Below are 17,723 nucleotides of genomic sequence, written 5' to 3' on the forward strand. Positions count from 1 at the left end.
ACGTGACGCCCACAGAGCATTCCATCAAAGTCTGCATTTCAAAACGTCACTACTTCACTTCCGAGCCCCAGCATGTGCCTAAACAGTGGTTTACCCCCACATATGGGGTATCAGCGTACTCAGGAGAAACTGAACAACAACTTTTGGGGTCAAACTTCTCCTGTTACCCTTGGGAAAATAAAAAATTGCGGGCTAAAAAATCATTTTTGAGAAAAAAATTTTTTTAATTTTCATGGCTCTGCGTTATAAACTTCTGTGAAGCACTTGAGGGTTCAAAGTGCTCACCACACATCTAGATAAGTTCCTTTGGGGGTCTAGTTTCCAAAATGGGGTCATTTGTGGGGGGATCTCCAATGTTTAGGCACACAGGGGCTCTCCAAACGCGACATGGTGTCCGCTAATGATTGGAGCTAATTTTCCATTTAAAAAGCCAAATGGCGTGCCTTCCCTTCTGAGCCCTGCCGTGCGCCCAAACAGTGGTTTACCCCCACATATAGGGTATCTGCGTACTCAGGACAAACTGGACAACAACATTTGTTGTTGGCAAAATAGGAAATTCCAGGCTAAAAAATCATTTTTGAGAAAAGAAAAATTATTTTTTATTTTCATGGCTCTGCATTATAAACTTCTGTGAAGCACCTGGGGGTTTAAAGTGCTCAGTATGCATCTAGATAAGTTCCTTGGGGGGTCTAGTTTCCAAAATGGGGTCACTTGTGGGGGAGCTCCAATGCATAGGCACACAGGGGCTCTCCAAACGCGACATGGTGTCCGCTAACGATGGAGATAATTTTTCATTCAAAAAGTCAAATGGCGCTCCTTCCCTTCCGAGCCTTACCATGTGCCCAAACAGTGGTTTACCTCCACATGTGAGGTATCAATGTACTCAGGAGAAATTGCCCAACAAATTTTAGGATCCATTTTATCCTGTTGTCCATGTGAAAATGAAAAAATTGAGGCTAAAAGAATTTTTTTGTGAAAAAAAAGTACTTTTTCATTTTTACGGATCAATTTGTGAAGCACCTGGGGGTTTAAAGGGCTCACTATGCATGTAGATAAGTTCCTTGGGGCGTCTAGTTTCCAAAATGGGGTCACTTGTGGGGGAGCTCCAATTTTTAGGCACACGGGGGCTCTCCAAACACGACATGGTGTCCGCTAAAGAGTGCAGCCAATTTTTCATTCAAAAAGTCAAATGGCGCTCCTTCCCTTCCAAGCCCTGCCGTGCGCCCAAACAGTGGTTTACTCCCACATATGAGTTATCAGCATACTCAGGACAAATTGGACAACAACTTTCGTGGTTCAGTTTCTCCTTTTACCATTGGGAAAATAAAACAATTGTTGCTGAAAAATCATTTTTGTGACTAAAAAGTTAAATGTTCATTTTTTCCTTCCATGTTGCTTCTGCTGCTGTGAAGCACCTGAAGGGTTAATAAACTTCTTGAATGTGGTTTTGTGCACCTTGAGGGGTGCAGTTTTTAGAATGGTGTCACTTTTGGGTATTTTCAGCCATATAGACCCCTCAAACTAACTTCAAATGTGAGGTGGTCCCTAAAAAAAATGGTTTTGTAAATTTCGTTGTAAAAATGAGAAATCGCTGGTCAAATTTTAACCCTTATAACTTCCTAGCAAAAAAAAATTTTGTTTCCAAAATTGTGCTGATGTAAAGTAGACATGTGGGAAATGTTATTTATTAACTATTTTGTGTCACATAACTCTCTGGTTTAACAGAATAAAAATTCAAAATGTGAAAATTGCGAAATTTTCAAAATTTTCGCCAAATTTCCGTTTTTATCACAAATAAACACAGAATTTATTGACCTAAATTTACCACTAACATGAAGCCCAATATGTCACGAAAAAACAATCTCAGAACCGCTAGGATCCATTGAAGCGTTCCTGAGTTATTACCTCATAAAGGGACACTGGTTAGAATTGCAAAAAACGGCAAGGTCTTTAAGGTCAAAATAGGCTGGGTCATGAAGGGGTTAATGGCGCTCAGAAAAAAAAGTGTATAGCGCCCCCAGCGTCCAAAAACCTCCAGGGTCTCGACTACCGGGGGTAGCTGAGACCCTGGAGAACATGAATCGGGTTGGTTTTTACCATCCCGTAACGTGATCGCCGTTATTCATTGAATAACAGCGATCACAAAAAAAAAAAAAATAAGTCAGATTTTCCATTCATTTCTCTCTTCCCTTGTATGATGTAGCATACCAGATGAGAGAGAAATGGGGTCCCCGCTCCTCCACGTCATATTCCTGGAAGAAAATGGCGGGCGCATGTGCAGTGCGCCACCGAGATCTGTACCCAGCAACAATAGGAGATTTTTCCTATTGGTTCATTTTGATCACTTGAGATTACAGTGATCAAAATAAAAAAAATAGTTAAACAAACCCCAATTTGTCACTCCCTTAGTTAATAAATATATATTTCTACATTCTTTGCGTTTAGGGTTGTGTTTAGCGCTGGAGCTAGAATTAGGGGGTTTCCACTGATTAGGCACATCAGGGGATCGCCAAACGCAACATAGTGCCCCGCTATCGATTCCTGCCGTGCGCTCAAACAGTGGATTTAGCTCACGTATCGGATATCGGCATACTCAGGAGAAATTGCACAACAAATTTTGTGGTCCATTTTCTCCTGTTACCCTTGTGGAAATAAAGCTTGTGTCTAAATTAAATTTTGTGTGAAAAAAGTTGAAAGTTAATTTTTTCGTTCCACATTGCTTTAGTTCTCGTGAAGCACTTGAAGGGTTAATAAACTTCTTGAATGTGGTTTTGTGCGCTTTGAGGTTTTAGAATGGTGTCACTTGTGTATTTTCTGTTAAATCGACCCCCCAAACTCACTTCAAATGTGAGGTGGTCCCTAAAAAATGGTTTTGTAAATTTTGTTGGAAAAATGAAAAATCCCTGGTCAACTTTTAACTCTTATAATTTCCTAACAAAAACCCGAATATAAGCCGAGACACCTAATTTTGCCTAGGAAAACTGGGTAAGCTTATTGACTCAAGTATAAGCCGGGTATGCATTATCCCTCATCCTTGTTCTGCTATGCATGGCTTCCCCCATCGCTGTCCTGATATGCAAGGCTTCCCCCGTCGCTGTCCTGCTATGCGTGGCTCCCCCGTCCTGTCCTGGTATGCGTGGTTCCCCCCCGTCCCATATCGTTGTATGCATGGCTTCCCCCGTCCCATCCTTTTATGTGTGGCTCACCCTGTCCCGGTATACATGCTTCCTATTACAAAAAGAACTCATCATACTCACCCCTCCTCCGCACCGTCGCAGCATCTCGTTGGTCCAGGGGCCTGCAGCTTTTCCTGTGCTGAGCAATCACGTGGCACCGCTCATTAATGTAATGAATATGCACGCGTCTCCACTCCCATAGGCGTGGAGTGCATATTTATTATCTTAATGAGTGGTGCCATGTGATCGCTCAGCACAGGAAGAGCTGCAAAGCGCCGGGACCAACAAGATGCTGCAACTTGTAGATTGTGAGCCTTCGCGGGCAGGGTCCTCATTCCTCCTGTACCAGTTATGACTTGTATTGTTTAAGATTATTGTACTTGTTTTCATTATGTATACCCCTCCTCACGTGTACAGCGCCATGGAATAAATGGCGCTATAACAATAAATAATAATAATAATAATAACGGCGCGAAGGAGGGTGAATATGATGTCTTCTGGAAGGCGGCGGCTGCAGCTGTCACTGTGCGCTATAAGAGAAATGAATATTCATTTCTCTTTAGCAGCTGCACCGTTACAGCCACAGCCGTCAGCTCCTGCCCCTCCCGGCTTTCTGGACAATGACTCATGTATAAGCCGAGGGGGGGCGCGTTTTCAATACAAAAAAAACTCGGCTTATACATGAGTATATCTGGTACTTTGTGTGCAATGACTCATTTAAGGGCACAAAAATTGAAAGTTTGAAAATTGCTACATTTCTGGCAAATTTCCATTTTTTTAATGCATAAACGTCTTATCAAAGAAATCTTACCACTATCATGAAGTACAATATGTCACGAAAAAACAATCTCTGAATCAGTGGGATCCATTGAAGCTTTCCAGAGTTATTACCACAAAGTGACACTGGTCAGAATTGTAAAAATTGGCTCGGTCACTAAGGGGTTATAAAAAGTATCGTTCTGTCATGATGGCAGTCTTTACATCTCATGCCACAAAGTGTTTCTCCTTCTGTAGAATCATCAGGAGGCCAGGTATAAAAGTTATGGCAGATATTAAAGGGAATTTGTCACCCACCGGGAAAAAATGACCTATTAATATGGGCATACAGGCACTAGAAATTTTAAACTAGTCCTACACAGGTATGGTCTTGATGCTAAGAAATATTATACTCTGATTTTAGGTTAATGATTTCTTCCAGGCTCCGGGGCGTGCAGTGCTTGGAAGAAAACCCTGCCTCCTGTGCTCATTGTAATACTTACCTCTTCCCATGAACGATCGTTCTAGGTCTGGAATTTTGCGCCCCCTCAGAAATACATAATTCATCCTCCCTTCAATGGGCACTGCACTCAGGGATCTTCTGGGCAGGCGACATCAGCTCCAGTGACCTCCATTTGTGCGTGCCAATAAGGTGCTCTCCCAGCCTCCTCCCTGCATAGTCATCATCATGTACACATGGTTCCTAGCAATGACTGTGTGGGGAGGAAGTGGGGAGAGCACCTTATTGGCGCACACACTGGAGGTCACAGTGACGCGCTGACTCCTGCACAGAAGATCCACGGAAGAACCAGAGCATGCACTGCGATGGCTTTTGGATCTCGAAGCTGAACCATGAAGTGAAGTACATTGGCGTTCAGTCTGGACGCCATCCGATCTACATCTGGAGTGCTCCAGTGAAGGCAGATCTGATGGAAGACTTCCGGGTGAAGTTCCACCTCATTTGAGGCGGGACCCTTACATAGTTACATAGTTATTAAGGTTGAAGGAAGACTATAAGTCCATCTAGTTCAACCCATAGCCTAACCTAACATGCCCTAACATGTTGATCCAGAGGAAGGCAAAAAAAAACCATGTGGCAAAGAGTAAGCTCCACATTGGGGAAAAAAATTCCTTCACGACTCCACATACGGCAATCAGACTAGTTCCCTGGATCAACGCCCTATAAAGGAATCTAGTATATATACCCTGTAACATTATACTTTTCCAGAAAGGTATCCAGTCCGCTCTTAAATTTAAGTAATGAATCACTCATTACAACATCATACGGCAGAGAGTTCCATAGTCTCACTGCTCTTACAGTACAGAATCCGCGTCTGTTATTATGCTTAAAACCTTTTTTTCTCCAAACGCAGAGGATGCCCCCTTGTCCCTGTTTCAGGTCTATGATTAAAAAGATCATCAGAAAGGTCTTTGTACTGTCCCCTCATATTTATACATTAAAATAAGATCACCCCTTAGTCTTCGTTTTTCCAAACTAAATAGCCCCAAGTGTAATAACCTATCTTGGTATTGCAGACCCCCCAGCCCTCTAATAACCTTGGTCGCTCTTCTCTGTACCCGCTCTAGTTCAGCTATGTCTTTCTTATACACCGGAGACCAGAACTGTGCACAGTATTCTAGGTGTGGTCGAACTAGTGACTTGTATAGAGGTAAAATTATGTTCTCCTCATGAGCATCTATGCCTCTTTTAATGCATCCCATTATTTTATTTGCCTTTGTAGCAGCTGCCTGACACTGGCCACTGAATATGAGTTTGTCATCTACCCATACACCCAGGTCTTTTTCATTGACGGTTTTGCCCAGAGTTTTAGAATTAAGCACATAATTATACATCTTATTACTTCTACCCAAGTGCAGGACCTTACATTTATCCCAATCACTGCCGCCCAATCCCAATCATCTGCCGCCCAGAGTTCTACTCCTGGGATGTGTAGTGCCGAGATCACCAAATGTTAGATCTCGGCCCATCAGAGAATGTGAGGTACCTCTGTCATGGCGCCTGACCGTGGGTACCTGCTAGATGATTGACGTATGGCACAGCTGTGGCATTATCCGATTGAATTTGGATGGGGCGACCCGCCAGAAGACAGTGGACCTGCTATAGAACTAGCCGTACCGTTCGGATCCCCAGAACAATGATTGGGAGAAGAAGACTGGCATCAGTAGTCAATAATAACCATTGAACAGGGAGAAAGGATTTCCCCTGGATGAGGAAGGAGCTCAGAGACTACCCTCTGAAAGCCTGTTTGACCTGCAGAAAACAAGAGGAGTGAAGGAAACCGCTTCCATTGCCATCACCATTTTTCCTAAGAACTCTCCTAGCAAATCGAATGGAATGAGGGGATGAATGATCAACTGCGCGAGCTCCCTGTTGAAGGGCCACAGCCTTGTCTCAAGGAAAAATTATCAACCTTCTGGAAATGTCCAGGATCATCTTCAAAAAGGATATCTGCTGGGCTGGAAATGAGGAAAAGTTTTCTAAGTTTAGCTGCCAGCCCAGGTGAGAGAGGGTATCGCAAGAGATATAGACGACTCAGCGCTGGAAGAGCGGCTAGAAACTCGACCAGATAGGGCAGGATGACCACGCCCCTAGGGTGCAAGAGGAACATGACAGCCGCCATGACCCTTGCGAACACTCTAGGTGCGGTTGGGTCTATAGGAAACATGCGATCCTTTGTTCCTGCATAGGGAACGCTCCCATCTTCTCACTGAATAACCGACCACTCTGGTACGCTTCCATTCTCTGAGCTATAATGCCCTACTGAGTGTAATGGCATTTGCTGCTGACAGCGCCGCGCAACTAGCCGCATCCAAGAAGCGTGAACCACAGTCTCCCGCTCAAGAGATTTGAATGGCCAGCTGTACTGTATATGGAAAAAGGTTACTGTTGTGAATCAAAGTAGTTAAGGTCTCCGACAAGGAGACCATTGCTCTAGCAACCCATGCGGCGGCTAAGGGAGGGTAGAGCGCTGAACCCGAGGCCGCAAGACAGAAGGAACCAGATTTGATAACTGACAGTCTGTGGTATTTTTAATTGATGACCCATCAGGCAGGGATACTGGTAGGTATACCACAGGAGATTATACCCAGTTAATCTGCCAAGTGGAAGAATGCGCGGCTGCATCCAGCAGGTCAGGAAAAATCCGTCTCTTGCTATCGCCGCTCTATTTTAACGGGGAAGAGTTAAAATGATGAAACCTCGATCCACCATCCTCTTAACAGGGAAGTGAAGAGGGATCGTCCACCTTCGTGCATCACCTGCTAAATAGTGGTGATGCAGAGGGGGGTGCTTGGACACCAAAAATGGTGCCTCTGTACATCCACAGGGTTCAGGTCCCCGTGTGCACAGGGCTGGTTGTCCGGCGTTAGGCCTGACTGCAGAAGAGGATACATGGAGGCGACACACCATGTGCTCGTCTGTTTATGGTGTGGGGAGATCGGTGCCCTTTAAAGCATCAGTCACCCCTAAAAATCAGACCAGGCATGGCATCCCACGTCGTAGGGGGTATACGTCGAGGGGACACCCCACGTGTTTGCACATTGGCTGAAAAAGGATACCGCGCTTGAAGAGGCTTCTGTCCAGTGAATTGCTTATCCGGACGCTCCCTGTCCGGGAGAATGGCAAATGCTCTACGAGGGAGTATAGTCTCCTTATGAGGGACACTGCGTGATCTAGAGCAGAACCGGAGTCCTCGTCAATCTACAGAGATTGGTTGATGATATAAATAGTCAAATCCATCCTTTTCTGAAACTCTGGCGAGTCCAGATCCAAGGCAATCTCCGATCCATATTCAGAGTCTTGTTCTCAGCAAATCATTGGTGAGGGAGATCAGGAAATGAAGTTTCCGTTTTCTAGACGCCTGTACATTTATAGACGTCTGTACATTTCTAGAATACTTGCAGGCCCTGCTAGCCGGAGGCTCCCATGTAGGAGAGGTAACATCTATATCGGTCCTGCGAGCACTCCGAGCCACAGAGGGTTCACGGAGGGATTCAATCTCTTGGTCAGAGAAGCCATGGATTGCGGTCAGTGACGAAGCCCACACAGGGGAACTAGGTACTCTGGGATAAGCTGGGATCAGCGGCGGAGGGCTCCTGGGCTCATTTAGGGTGCTATGGACTGGTCATGTGCCTTTAAGACAAGGGAATGTTGGTCAAAAAATTGTGGGTGAAAAGATCGTTTTTGTGAAAAAGATATGATTTTTTATTTTTACGGCTCTACATTATAAACTTCTGTGAAGCACTTGGGGGTCCAAAGTGCTCACCACACCTCTAGATAAGTTCCTTAGGGGGTCTACTTTTCAAAATGGTGTCACTTGTGGGGAATTTCCACTGTTTAGGCACATCAGGGGCTCTCCAAACGAGATATGGCATCTCATCTCAATTCCAGCCAATTTTGCATTGAAAAGTCAAATGGAGCTCCTTCCGTTCCGAGCTCTGCCATGCGCCCAAACAGTGGTTTACCCCCACATATTGGGTATCGGCGTACTCAGAACAAATTGTACAACAACGTTTGGAGTCCACTTTCTCCTGTTACCCTTGGTAAAATAAAACAAATTGTATCTGAATAAATTTTTTGGGAAAAAAAGTTAAAATTCCAAAAATTCCTGTGAAGCACCTCAAGGGTTAATAAACGTCTCAAATGTGGTTTTGAGCACCTTGAGGGGTACAGTGTTTAGAATGGTGTAACTTTTTGGTATTCTGTCATATAGACCCTTCAAAGTGACTTCAAATGTGATGTGGTCCCAAAATAAAAATGGTGTTGTAAAATTGAGAATTCGTTGTCAACCTTTAACCCTTATAACTTCCCAATAAAAAATTTTTGGCTACAAATTGTGTTGATGTAAAGAAGACATGTGGGAAATGCTACTTATTAAATATTTTGTATGACATACCTCTGATTTAAGGGCATGGAAATTTAAAGTTGTAAAATTGCAAAATTTTCAAAATTAATCGCCAAATTTCAGTTTTTTTCACAAATAAACGCAAGTAATATCACAGAAATTTTACCACTATCATGAAGTACAATACGTCAGGAGAAAACAATGTCAGAATCACCGGGATCCGTTGAAGCGTTCCAGAGTTATAACCTCATAAAGGGACAGTGGTCAGAATTGTAAAAATTGGCCCGGTCATTAACAAGCAAACCACCCTTGGGGGAAATGAGGGGTATCAATTTGTTAAGGCGATCGTAGTTGGGGTAATTTCTTGGGGACGCTTGGGAACTATCACTAAAATTAAGGACCGACATTAGGTTTCTTTTACACATACCGGGTTTTTTGCGGCCCGTTATTAGGGCCTTTTTTGCGGGCTGTGTCGATCTTTTTTCACGGCAATACAGCCCTTGCGGCCATATAGCGCACCGTGAAATGATTGCGGTCCGTTATTGCGGCCCCATAGAAATCTATTGGGGACGCAAAACAACGGTATGTGTAAAAGAAGCCTTAGGGCTTCATAATGGGCTCGGTCATGACAGCTGCAAATACAGGGGTACTGTGGACTGCTTGCGTTTCCCAATAGGAATGGAGAGTTACTTTTTTTTTTTTTTAATCAACACATGTTGAGGGTAAGGCCCAAAAGGTCTTATTGCAGGGACATTTTTGTGGATCCACGAGAAGAAATGAATGCATATGGTTTTTGGGAAATATTGTCAGGTATTGTGTAGTATGTTATACATTTTTAATATGATTTCAACACTCCAATTAATTAATATCAATGATAGAGATATTCATTGGTTTTATTATATAATATACAGTATATATTGTACTTTCAAGGAGTATAGCAGAAAGCTAATTGAAACTTGTTCAGCCACATATCAATTGTCCAGATGGTTACCTTACGACCTGGCCGTGATCGTTGGTAAGTCGTTGTGTGGTCGCTGGGGAGCTGTCACACAGACAGCTCTCTCCAGCGACCAACGATCTGGGGAAAGACTTCGGCATGGTTGAAACAGTCTTCAATGATGCCAAAGTCCCCCTGCAGCACCCGGGTAACCAGGGTAAAAATCGGGTTACTAAGTGCAGGGCCGCGCTTAGTAACCCGATATTTACCCTGGTTACCATTGTAAAAGTGAAAGAAAAAAAAAAAAAAAAAAAAAAACAGTACATACTCACATTCTGATGTCTGTCACATCCCCGGCCGGCGTCCACAGGGTTAAAACTGCTTTCGGGAGGAGCGCTGCTAATGCACGCGCTGCTGCCGAGAAGCTTCCCTGCACTGTGTCAGCGCCGCCCGGCAGTAACAGCGGTGACATCACCGCTGAGCTCTGCTTTACGGCCGGCACTGACAGTCAGTGCAGGGAAGCTCTCGGCCGGAGCGCGTGCATTAGCAACGCTCTTTCCGAAAGCAGTTTTAACCCTGTGGACGCCAGGGGACGTGGCAGACATCGGAATGTGAGTATGTGGTGTTTTTTTTTTTTTTTTTTAACTTTTACAATGGTAACCAGGGTAAATATCGGGTTACTAAGCGCAGCCCTGCACTTAGTAACCCGATGTTTACCCTGGTTACAGGTGAACACATCGCTAGATCAGCGTCACACACGCCGATCTAGCGATGACAGCGGGGTGATCGGCGACCAAAAAAAGGTCCTGATCATTCCCCACGACCAACGATCTCCCAGCAGGGGCCTAATCGTTGGTCGCTGTCACGCATAACGATTTAGTTAACGATATCGTTGCTACGTCACAAAAAGCAACGATATCGTTAACGATATGTGTGACAGTACCTTTAAAGGAAGGAGTCTTGATCAAAGAAGAGAGATACAAGACTGGATTTTTCCTCAGGCCTACATATGTTGACGGGAGGTCTTAAAGCCGCCAGGGATGCCAGGTGGTGAAGTCTTATTTATTTGGCCTTAAGGGGGTGTCACACTGGCATACCATGGTACAGATCAAAGCCTTCAGATAACATTCAAGGGATAGTTTTTTTTTAACATATAAATGAGATATGCTACAGACAGTAGGATAGAGACACACAGATGGAAGAGAGAGGACAAAGAGCAGGCTGATTGACCCCTACCATTTTCTAATGTAATGTATGACTATTGATTATGTGCTATTTTGAGTAACTGTTTATATTTATTATCTTTTATTAAGTAAATTAATTTTTGTTTATTCAGTTGTCGTGTGAGCATTTATTTATTCATCACAATTTCCTTGAACTTTAACAAAACAGTATAAAGTGGTTTGGTGGGTATTTAATTGTAGGACTTCTCGAGTAACAAAAATTTGGAAAACTTTATTGGGCGTAAAATTGGTGACATCTAATTTTATTCCAGGGGCTGCTCACAAAAGGGAATTTGAGGAAAAAATGCATTGTCAAGATACAACGGAGGGGGTGGGGTACTTCGAAACTTGGCCCTGCCACTGATGATTCAGCAGTGACGACTGACTCCACTACCATCGGCTGCAGAAGAAAAGAATGGTGTATTCTTGGTCTGCGGTAAACGGTCTGTGTGCCTTTATTTTATTTTGCACGAATGCCTAACACACAAAAAAATAAACCTAATCTAGGAGCACAACAAATTTTGAGATTTTGATCACTGTGACCCTATAGACTTTATCACAATGATCAAAAGTCAGAAACCAATAGATAAATCCCTTTTTTGGGGCCCACGGCTTCCAGAGGCGGCGCTTGCATAGATAAAGAGCTCAGCTGGGCCAAAATCCCAGTCTGCTCAAGCGCCGTCTCCAGCTTCATGAAAATGTTCAACCAGGAAAGCAATGCACTTGGCTCTGCGTCACCGCTGACACCGGACTCGCATCGCACAGATGGGGCACCTCTTTCTCCCACCCAGGGCCCGCAGCATTGCCCCACTTCTGCCGCCACTGGCTTCCTGAGCAAGGGACCATGCCTCCTGTGATGCCGCTCCATGGCCGCCACCCCTCAGGCAAGACCTTAAATTCACACTATAAAGGTACCTTCACACATAACGATATTGTTAACGATATCGTTGCTATTTGTGACGTAGCAACGATATCGTTAATGAAATCGTTATGTGTGACAGCGACCAACGATCAGGCCCCTGCTGGGAGATCGTTGGTCGCTGAACAAAGTCCAGAACTTTATTTCGTCGCTGGACTCCCTGCAGACATCGCTGGATCGGCGTGTGTGACACCGATCCAGCGATGTCTTCACTGGTAACCAGGGTAAACATCGGGTAACTAAGCGCAGGGCCGCGCTTAGTAACCCGATGTTTACCCTGGTTACCATGCTAAAAGTAAAAAAAAACAAACACTACATACTTACCTACCGCTGTCTGTCCTCCAGCGCTGTGCTCTGCACTCCTCCTGTACTGTCTGTGAGCCGGAAAGCAGAGCGGTGACGTCACCGCTCTGCTTTCCGGCTCCCAGACAGTACAGGAGGAGAGCAGAGAAGCAGAGCGCAGCGCTGGAGGACAGACAGCGGTAGGTAAGTATCTAGTGTTTGTTTTTTTTTACTTTTAGCATGGTAACCAGGGTAAACATCGGGTTACTAAGCGCGGCCCTGCGCTTAGTTACCCGATGTTTACCCTGGTTACCGGCATCGTTGGTCGCTGGAGAGCGGTCTGTGTGACAGCTCTCCAGCGACCAAACAGCGACGCTGCAGCGATCCGGATCGTTGTCTGTATCGCTGCAGCGTCGCTTAATGTGAAGGGGCCTTAAGATGAATCCCCATTTTATCAAAATTTTGTTTTTCTTATTTTCCTCCCCAAAATTTGGGGTGCGTCTTAGCCCGAAAAATACAGTATGTATTCACTGCAGCAATGCTTACAGCAGTCAGTCATGTCATAACCATGCAATAGTAATTTTTTATTTCTGAGAAATGGAGACTTCACACACATAAGCAAACCTCATATGTGAAGCTTTATTCATTCATCCCAAGCCATCCTTTGATGCTACTCACAATTTCAGGGTCATCTTCTTCAACGTCTATTGTCTTTCCTTCTTTTTTTAATTGCTTCTTTTTTTCTTTTACCTAAACAAAAAGAAAGAAAAAAAATCACCATGATCAGATGGCAAAGAGTGTACCTCTTTTGGAAAACCACCTTTAAATAGAAGAGGTCCTGGGAATTAAATGACCACCGCTCCAATTTGTAATTTGTAATTTCAAACAGCGATGAGCAGCCACTCATTTAGTTCTGTATCACATTGTTTTGTTGAGAACCTCAGAATGGGAATCCCTCTTTTTGGGGTACCTCTATATTAGCTTTTTGGTGGAGAGTTCAAATTGGAAGACCCTCTTCCTTTAACAATGGTATAACTGGGAATGTGAAGAAGGGGGTTGTACCGCTGGGAAAACCATTACAGAAAACTTTTCAATTTTAGCATGTTAAACTGACCACATCATGGAATAGTGATGACTATGTCATTTAATGAGTCAGAGTCAAACTGTTGAGAACATATAGTGTTTGTGCATGGCTGCTGAACATATGCAGTACAGTGGCCAAAAGGTTAAAAAGGTGGTCAAAACTCACAATTAATTGAACTCTAAATGTACATTTAATGTAATAATTAATCTCTTTTCTTAAGTATTTTAACTAAATATTTTGAAAAACGCTGCTTTTTTATTTTTTTTAAATTTTTTTTACTTACTTTCTGTTTTGATGATGCTTAATTTGAGAACCCCCCCAGTGCATGTTGGTTTACTCAAATTAGCCATCAGAGGGAAGAGGCTGCAGTCACTTTCATAGTCACTGCCCACACCATGAAACAAAACTTCATCAGTGACGTCCGTTTCAGGAGCTGGGTTAGTCCTTGCTCTATTGGGCATGTGTCAGTTGTCAATTCCGACATATGCTCAGTAGGATCTTGTCACTGCACAATATGCAGAATGACAGCGCTCTCTTACTGGCTCTGAGAAGTGATGAGCCAGCAATAGAGAGCACGGTCAGTGTGTAATGTAAGAACATTACCTGGTGTGCAGGAAAAGCAGAGACCTGCTCCATCCCTGTAATTGCGAGGAAGCACATTGTCACTGTGAACTGAGAACAATACACTGAAAAGTTCCTACTGAGCATACATCAGAAATAACAACCGACACATGCTAAGTAGAGCACGGATTAGTCCAGCCCATGAAACGGGCATCACTAATTATAGTTTGTTTCAGGGTGGTCACTGTCACAGGCTCTGCCCTCTGATGATGTGATGATGGCTTGAGTATCCCAGCATGCACTGGGTTGCCAAACAAAACATCAAACAGAAAGTAAAAAAAAAAAATTAAGCACTTCAGTTCTCAAAGTATAAAAGAAAGACACATGGGGGGGGGGGGGGGGAGTGGCGATGTAGTGGAGCCAGGAGGACACGTCTCGGAGAGCTCCCAGTAACCTGTCCTACATCCTGCATTGATACCACCCAAAGTGGACTCACCGCTGTGGATCCTTGGGCTCCTGGGGACCTCCGGCTCCTGAGAAGTAGTGGTGCGTGACTCCGGCTGGAATAGTACCGGGAGAGCCCAGACGGGAGACGGAGCCAGCAGAGGACAGCGGCCATTTTCTGCTGCGCGACTTAGTAGCCGGAGGCACAGCGCAGGAGATTCTGCATCAGGGGCGGCTGGCTGGACGACGCATTAGTCTCACGGAGGTATATTGAGGGGAAGATGCGGTGTGAGCTCTGAGAAATGAGCCCCCTCATTAATGACATTGGTCGTTTTTTGGCGCCTGCTAATTGCACATGCATTAGTGCTTTCACTTTCATTTCCACTCTGCTCGTAACTGGGAGCTGAGGGTGCTGTGACGATCCGCTGACAGTGCGGAGCACCTGTCTGCATATTGAAATCTGTTATAGGTCTGTCATTATCATCTACTGCTTGGAAGCTAAGGCTGCTGGTGTTGCAACGATTTGCTGGCAGTGTGTTATAATAAACAACTACATGCTGTCTTTGTACTTTCACTTCCCCAGGTTCTTAGAACGGAAGTCATAGATAACGCAGCAGCCTGTATCACATTTGCAAAAGAGTTGTGCAGCAGACTGGGCTAGATATAGAGCCTACTGGGTTGTTTTGTTGCTCTGCTATAGACGGTCTGCCTTGCTCCATTTTTTTTATTGTTCCTAGGAAATTACACTTTTATTTCATAAAGGTGCTGCTACGTTTGGGAACAGAGAAAGAATATATATATGTGTGTGTGTGTGTGTGTGTGTATATATGTGTGTATATATATATATGTGTGTATATATATATATATATATATATATATATATATATATATATATATATATATATATATATATATATATATATATATATATATATATACACACACACATATATATATATATATACACAATGCCTACAAGTAGTATTCAACCCCCTGCAGATTTAGCATGTTTAGTAAGATGCAAATAAGTTAGAGCCTTCAAACAAGGGCAGGATTTATTAACAGATGCATAAATCTTACAAACCAAAAAGTTTTGTTGCTCAGTTAAATTTTTATAAATTTTAAACATAAAAGTGTGGGTCAATTATTATTCAACCCCTAGGTTTAATATTTTGTGGAATAACCTTTGTTTGCAATTACAGCTAATAATCGTCTTTTATAAGACCTGATCAGGCCGGCAGAGGTCTCTGGAGTTCTCTTGGCCCACTCCTCCATGCAGATCTTCTACAAGTTATCTAGGTTCTTTGGGTGTCTCATGTGGACTTTAATCTTGAGCTCCTTCCACAAGTTTTCAATTGGGTTAACCCCTTCATGACCGGGGGATTTTTCGTTTTTCCGTGTTCGTTTTTCGCTCCCCTCCTTCCCAGAGCCATAACTTTTTTATTTTTCCGTCAATTTGGCCATGTGAGGGCTTATTTTTTGCGGGACGAGTTGTACTTTTGAACGACATCATTGGTTTTAGCATGTCGTGTACTAGAAAACGGGAAAAAAATTCCAAGTGCGGTGAAATTGCAAAAAAAGTGCAATCCCACATTGGTTTTTTGTTTGGCTTTTTTGCTAGGTTCACTAAATGCTAAAAATGACCTGCCATTATGATTCTCCAGGTCATTACGAGTTCATAGACACCAAACATGACTAGGTTATTTTTTATCTAAGTGGTGAAAAAAAATTCCAAACTTTGCTTAAAAAAAAAAAAAATTGCGCCATTTTCCGATACTCGTAGCGTCTCCATTTTTCGTGATCTGGGGTCGGTTGAGGGCTTATTTTTTGCGTGCCGAGATGACGTTTTTAATGATAGCATTTCGGTGCAGATACGTTCTTTTGATCGCCCGTTATTGCATTTTAATGCAATGTCGCGGCGACCAAAAAAACGTAATTCTGGCGTTTCAAGTTTTTTTCCCGCTACGCTGTTTAGCGATCAGGTTAATACTTTTTTTTATTTGATAGATCGGGCAATTCTGAGCGCGGCGATACCAAATATGCGTAGATTTGATTTTTTTTTATTGATTTATTTTGATTGGGGCGAAAGGGGGGTGATTTAAACTTTTATGTTTTTTTTATTTTTTTCACATTTTTTTAAACTTTTTTTTTTAACTTTTGCCATGCTTCAATAGCCTCCATGGGAGGCTAGAAGCAGGCACAGCACGATCGGCTCTGCTACATAGCAGCGATCTGCTGATCGCTGCTATGTAGCAGAATTGCACGTGTGCTGTGAGCGCCGACCACAGGGTGGCGCTCACAGCGACGGGCAATCAGTAACCATAGAGGTCTCAAGGACCTCTATGGCTACAATGGAGACTCATCGCCGACCCCCGGACATGTGACGGGGGTCGGCGATGACGTCATTTCCGGCCGCCCGGCCGGAAGCGGTAGTTAAATGCCGCTGTCTGCGTTTGACAGCGGCATTTAACTAGTTAATAGGTGCGGGCAGATCGCGATTCTGCCCGCGCCTATTACGGGCACATGTCAGCTGTTCAAAACAGCTGACATGTCCCGGCTTTGGTGCGGGCTCACCGCGGAGCCCTGCATCAAAGCAGGGGAGCCGGCATCGGACGGTATAGTACGTCCGATGCCGGTAAGGGGTTAAGGTCAGGAGACTGACTAGGCCACTGCAACACCTTGATTTTTTGCCTCTTGAACCAGGCCTTGATTTTCTTGGCTGTGTGCTTTGGGTCGTTGTCTTGTTGGAAGATGAAATGACGACCCATCTTAAGATCCTTGATGGAGGAGCGGAGGTTCTTGGCCAAAATCTCCAGGTTGGCCGTGCTATCCATCTTCCCATGGATGCGGACCAGATGGCCAGGCCCCTTGGCTGAGAAACAGCCCCACAGCATGATGCTGCCACCACCATGCTTGACTGTAGGGATGGTATTCTTCGGGTCGTATGCAGTGCCATCCAGTCTCCAAACGTCACGTGTGTGGTTGGCACCAAAGATCTCGATCTTGGTCTCATCAGACCAGAGAACCTTGAACCAGTCAGTCTCAGAGTCCTCCAAGTGATCATGAGCAAACTGTAGACGAGCCTTGACATGACGCTTTGAAAGTAAAGGTACCTTACAGGCTCGTCTGGAACGGAGACCATTGCGGTGGAGTACGTTACTTATGGTATTGACTGAAACCAATGTCCCCACTGCCATGAGATCTTCCCGGAGCTCCTTCCTAGTTGTCCTTGGGTTAGCCTTGACTCTTCGGACAAGCCTGGCCTCGGCACGGGAGGAAACTTTCAAAGGCTGTCCAGGCCGTGGAAGGCTAACAGTAGTTCCATAAGCCTTCCACTTCCGGATGATGCTCCCAACAGAGGAGACAGGTAGGCCCAACTCCTTGGAAAGGGTTTTGTACCCCTTGCCAGCCTTGTGACCCTCCACGATCTTGTCTCTGATGGCCTTGGAATGCTCCTTTGTCTTTCCCATGTTGAC

At 44.2% G+C, this 17,723-nt stretch overlaps 1 protein-coding gene across 1 annotated transcript in view; it reads right to left on the bottom strand.

Annotated features, from left to right (window-relative positions):
* The window catches only part of DNAJC8 (DnaJ heat shock protein family (Hsp40) member C8), a 143,371-nt gene that overhangs the window by 50,902 nt on the left and 74,746 nt on the right, over positions 1 to 17,723 (bottom strand). The window contains exon 6 of the mRNA XM_069756649.1: positions 12,837 to 12,908. Within this exon, the coding sequence (XP_069612750.1) occupies positions 12,837 to 12,908 (72 nt within the window). The remainder of the gene's footprint in view (positions 1 to 12,836; positions 12,909 to 17,723) is intronic.

Source organism: Ranitomeya imitator, chromosome 3 (genome assembly GCF_032444005.1).
Source record: "Ranitomeya imitator isolate aRanImi1 chromosome 3, aRanImi1.pri, whole genome shotgun sequence".
NCBI classification, from domain to species: Eukaryota; Metazoa; Chordata; class Amphibia; order Anura; family Dendrobatidae; genus Ranitomeya; species Ranitomeya imitator.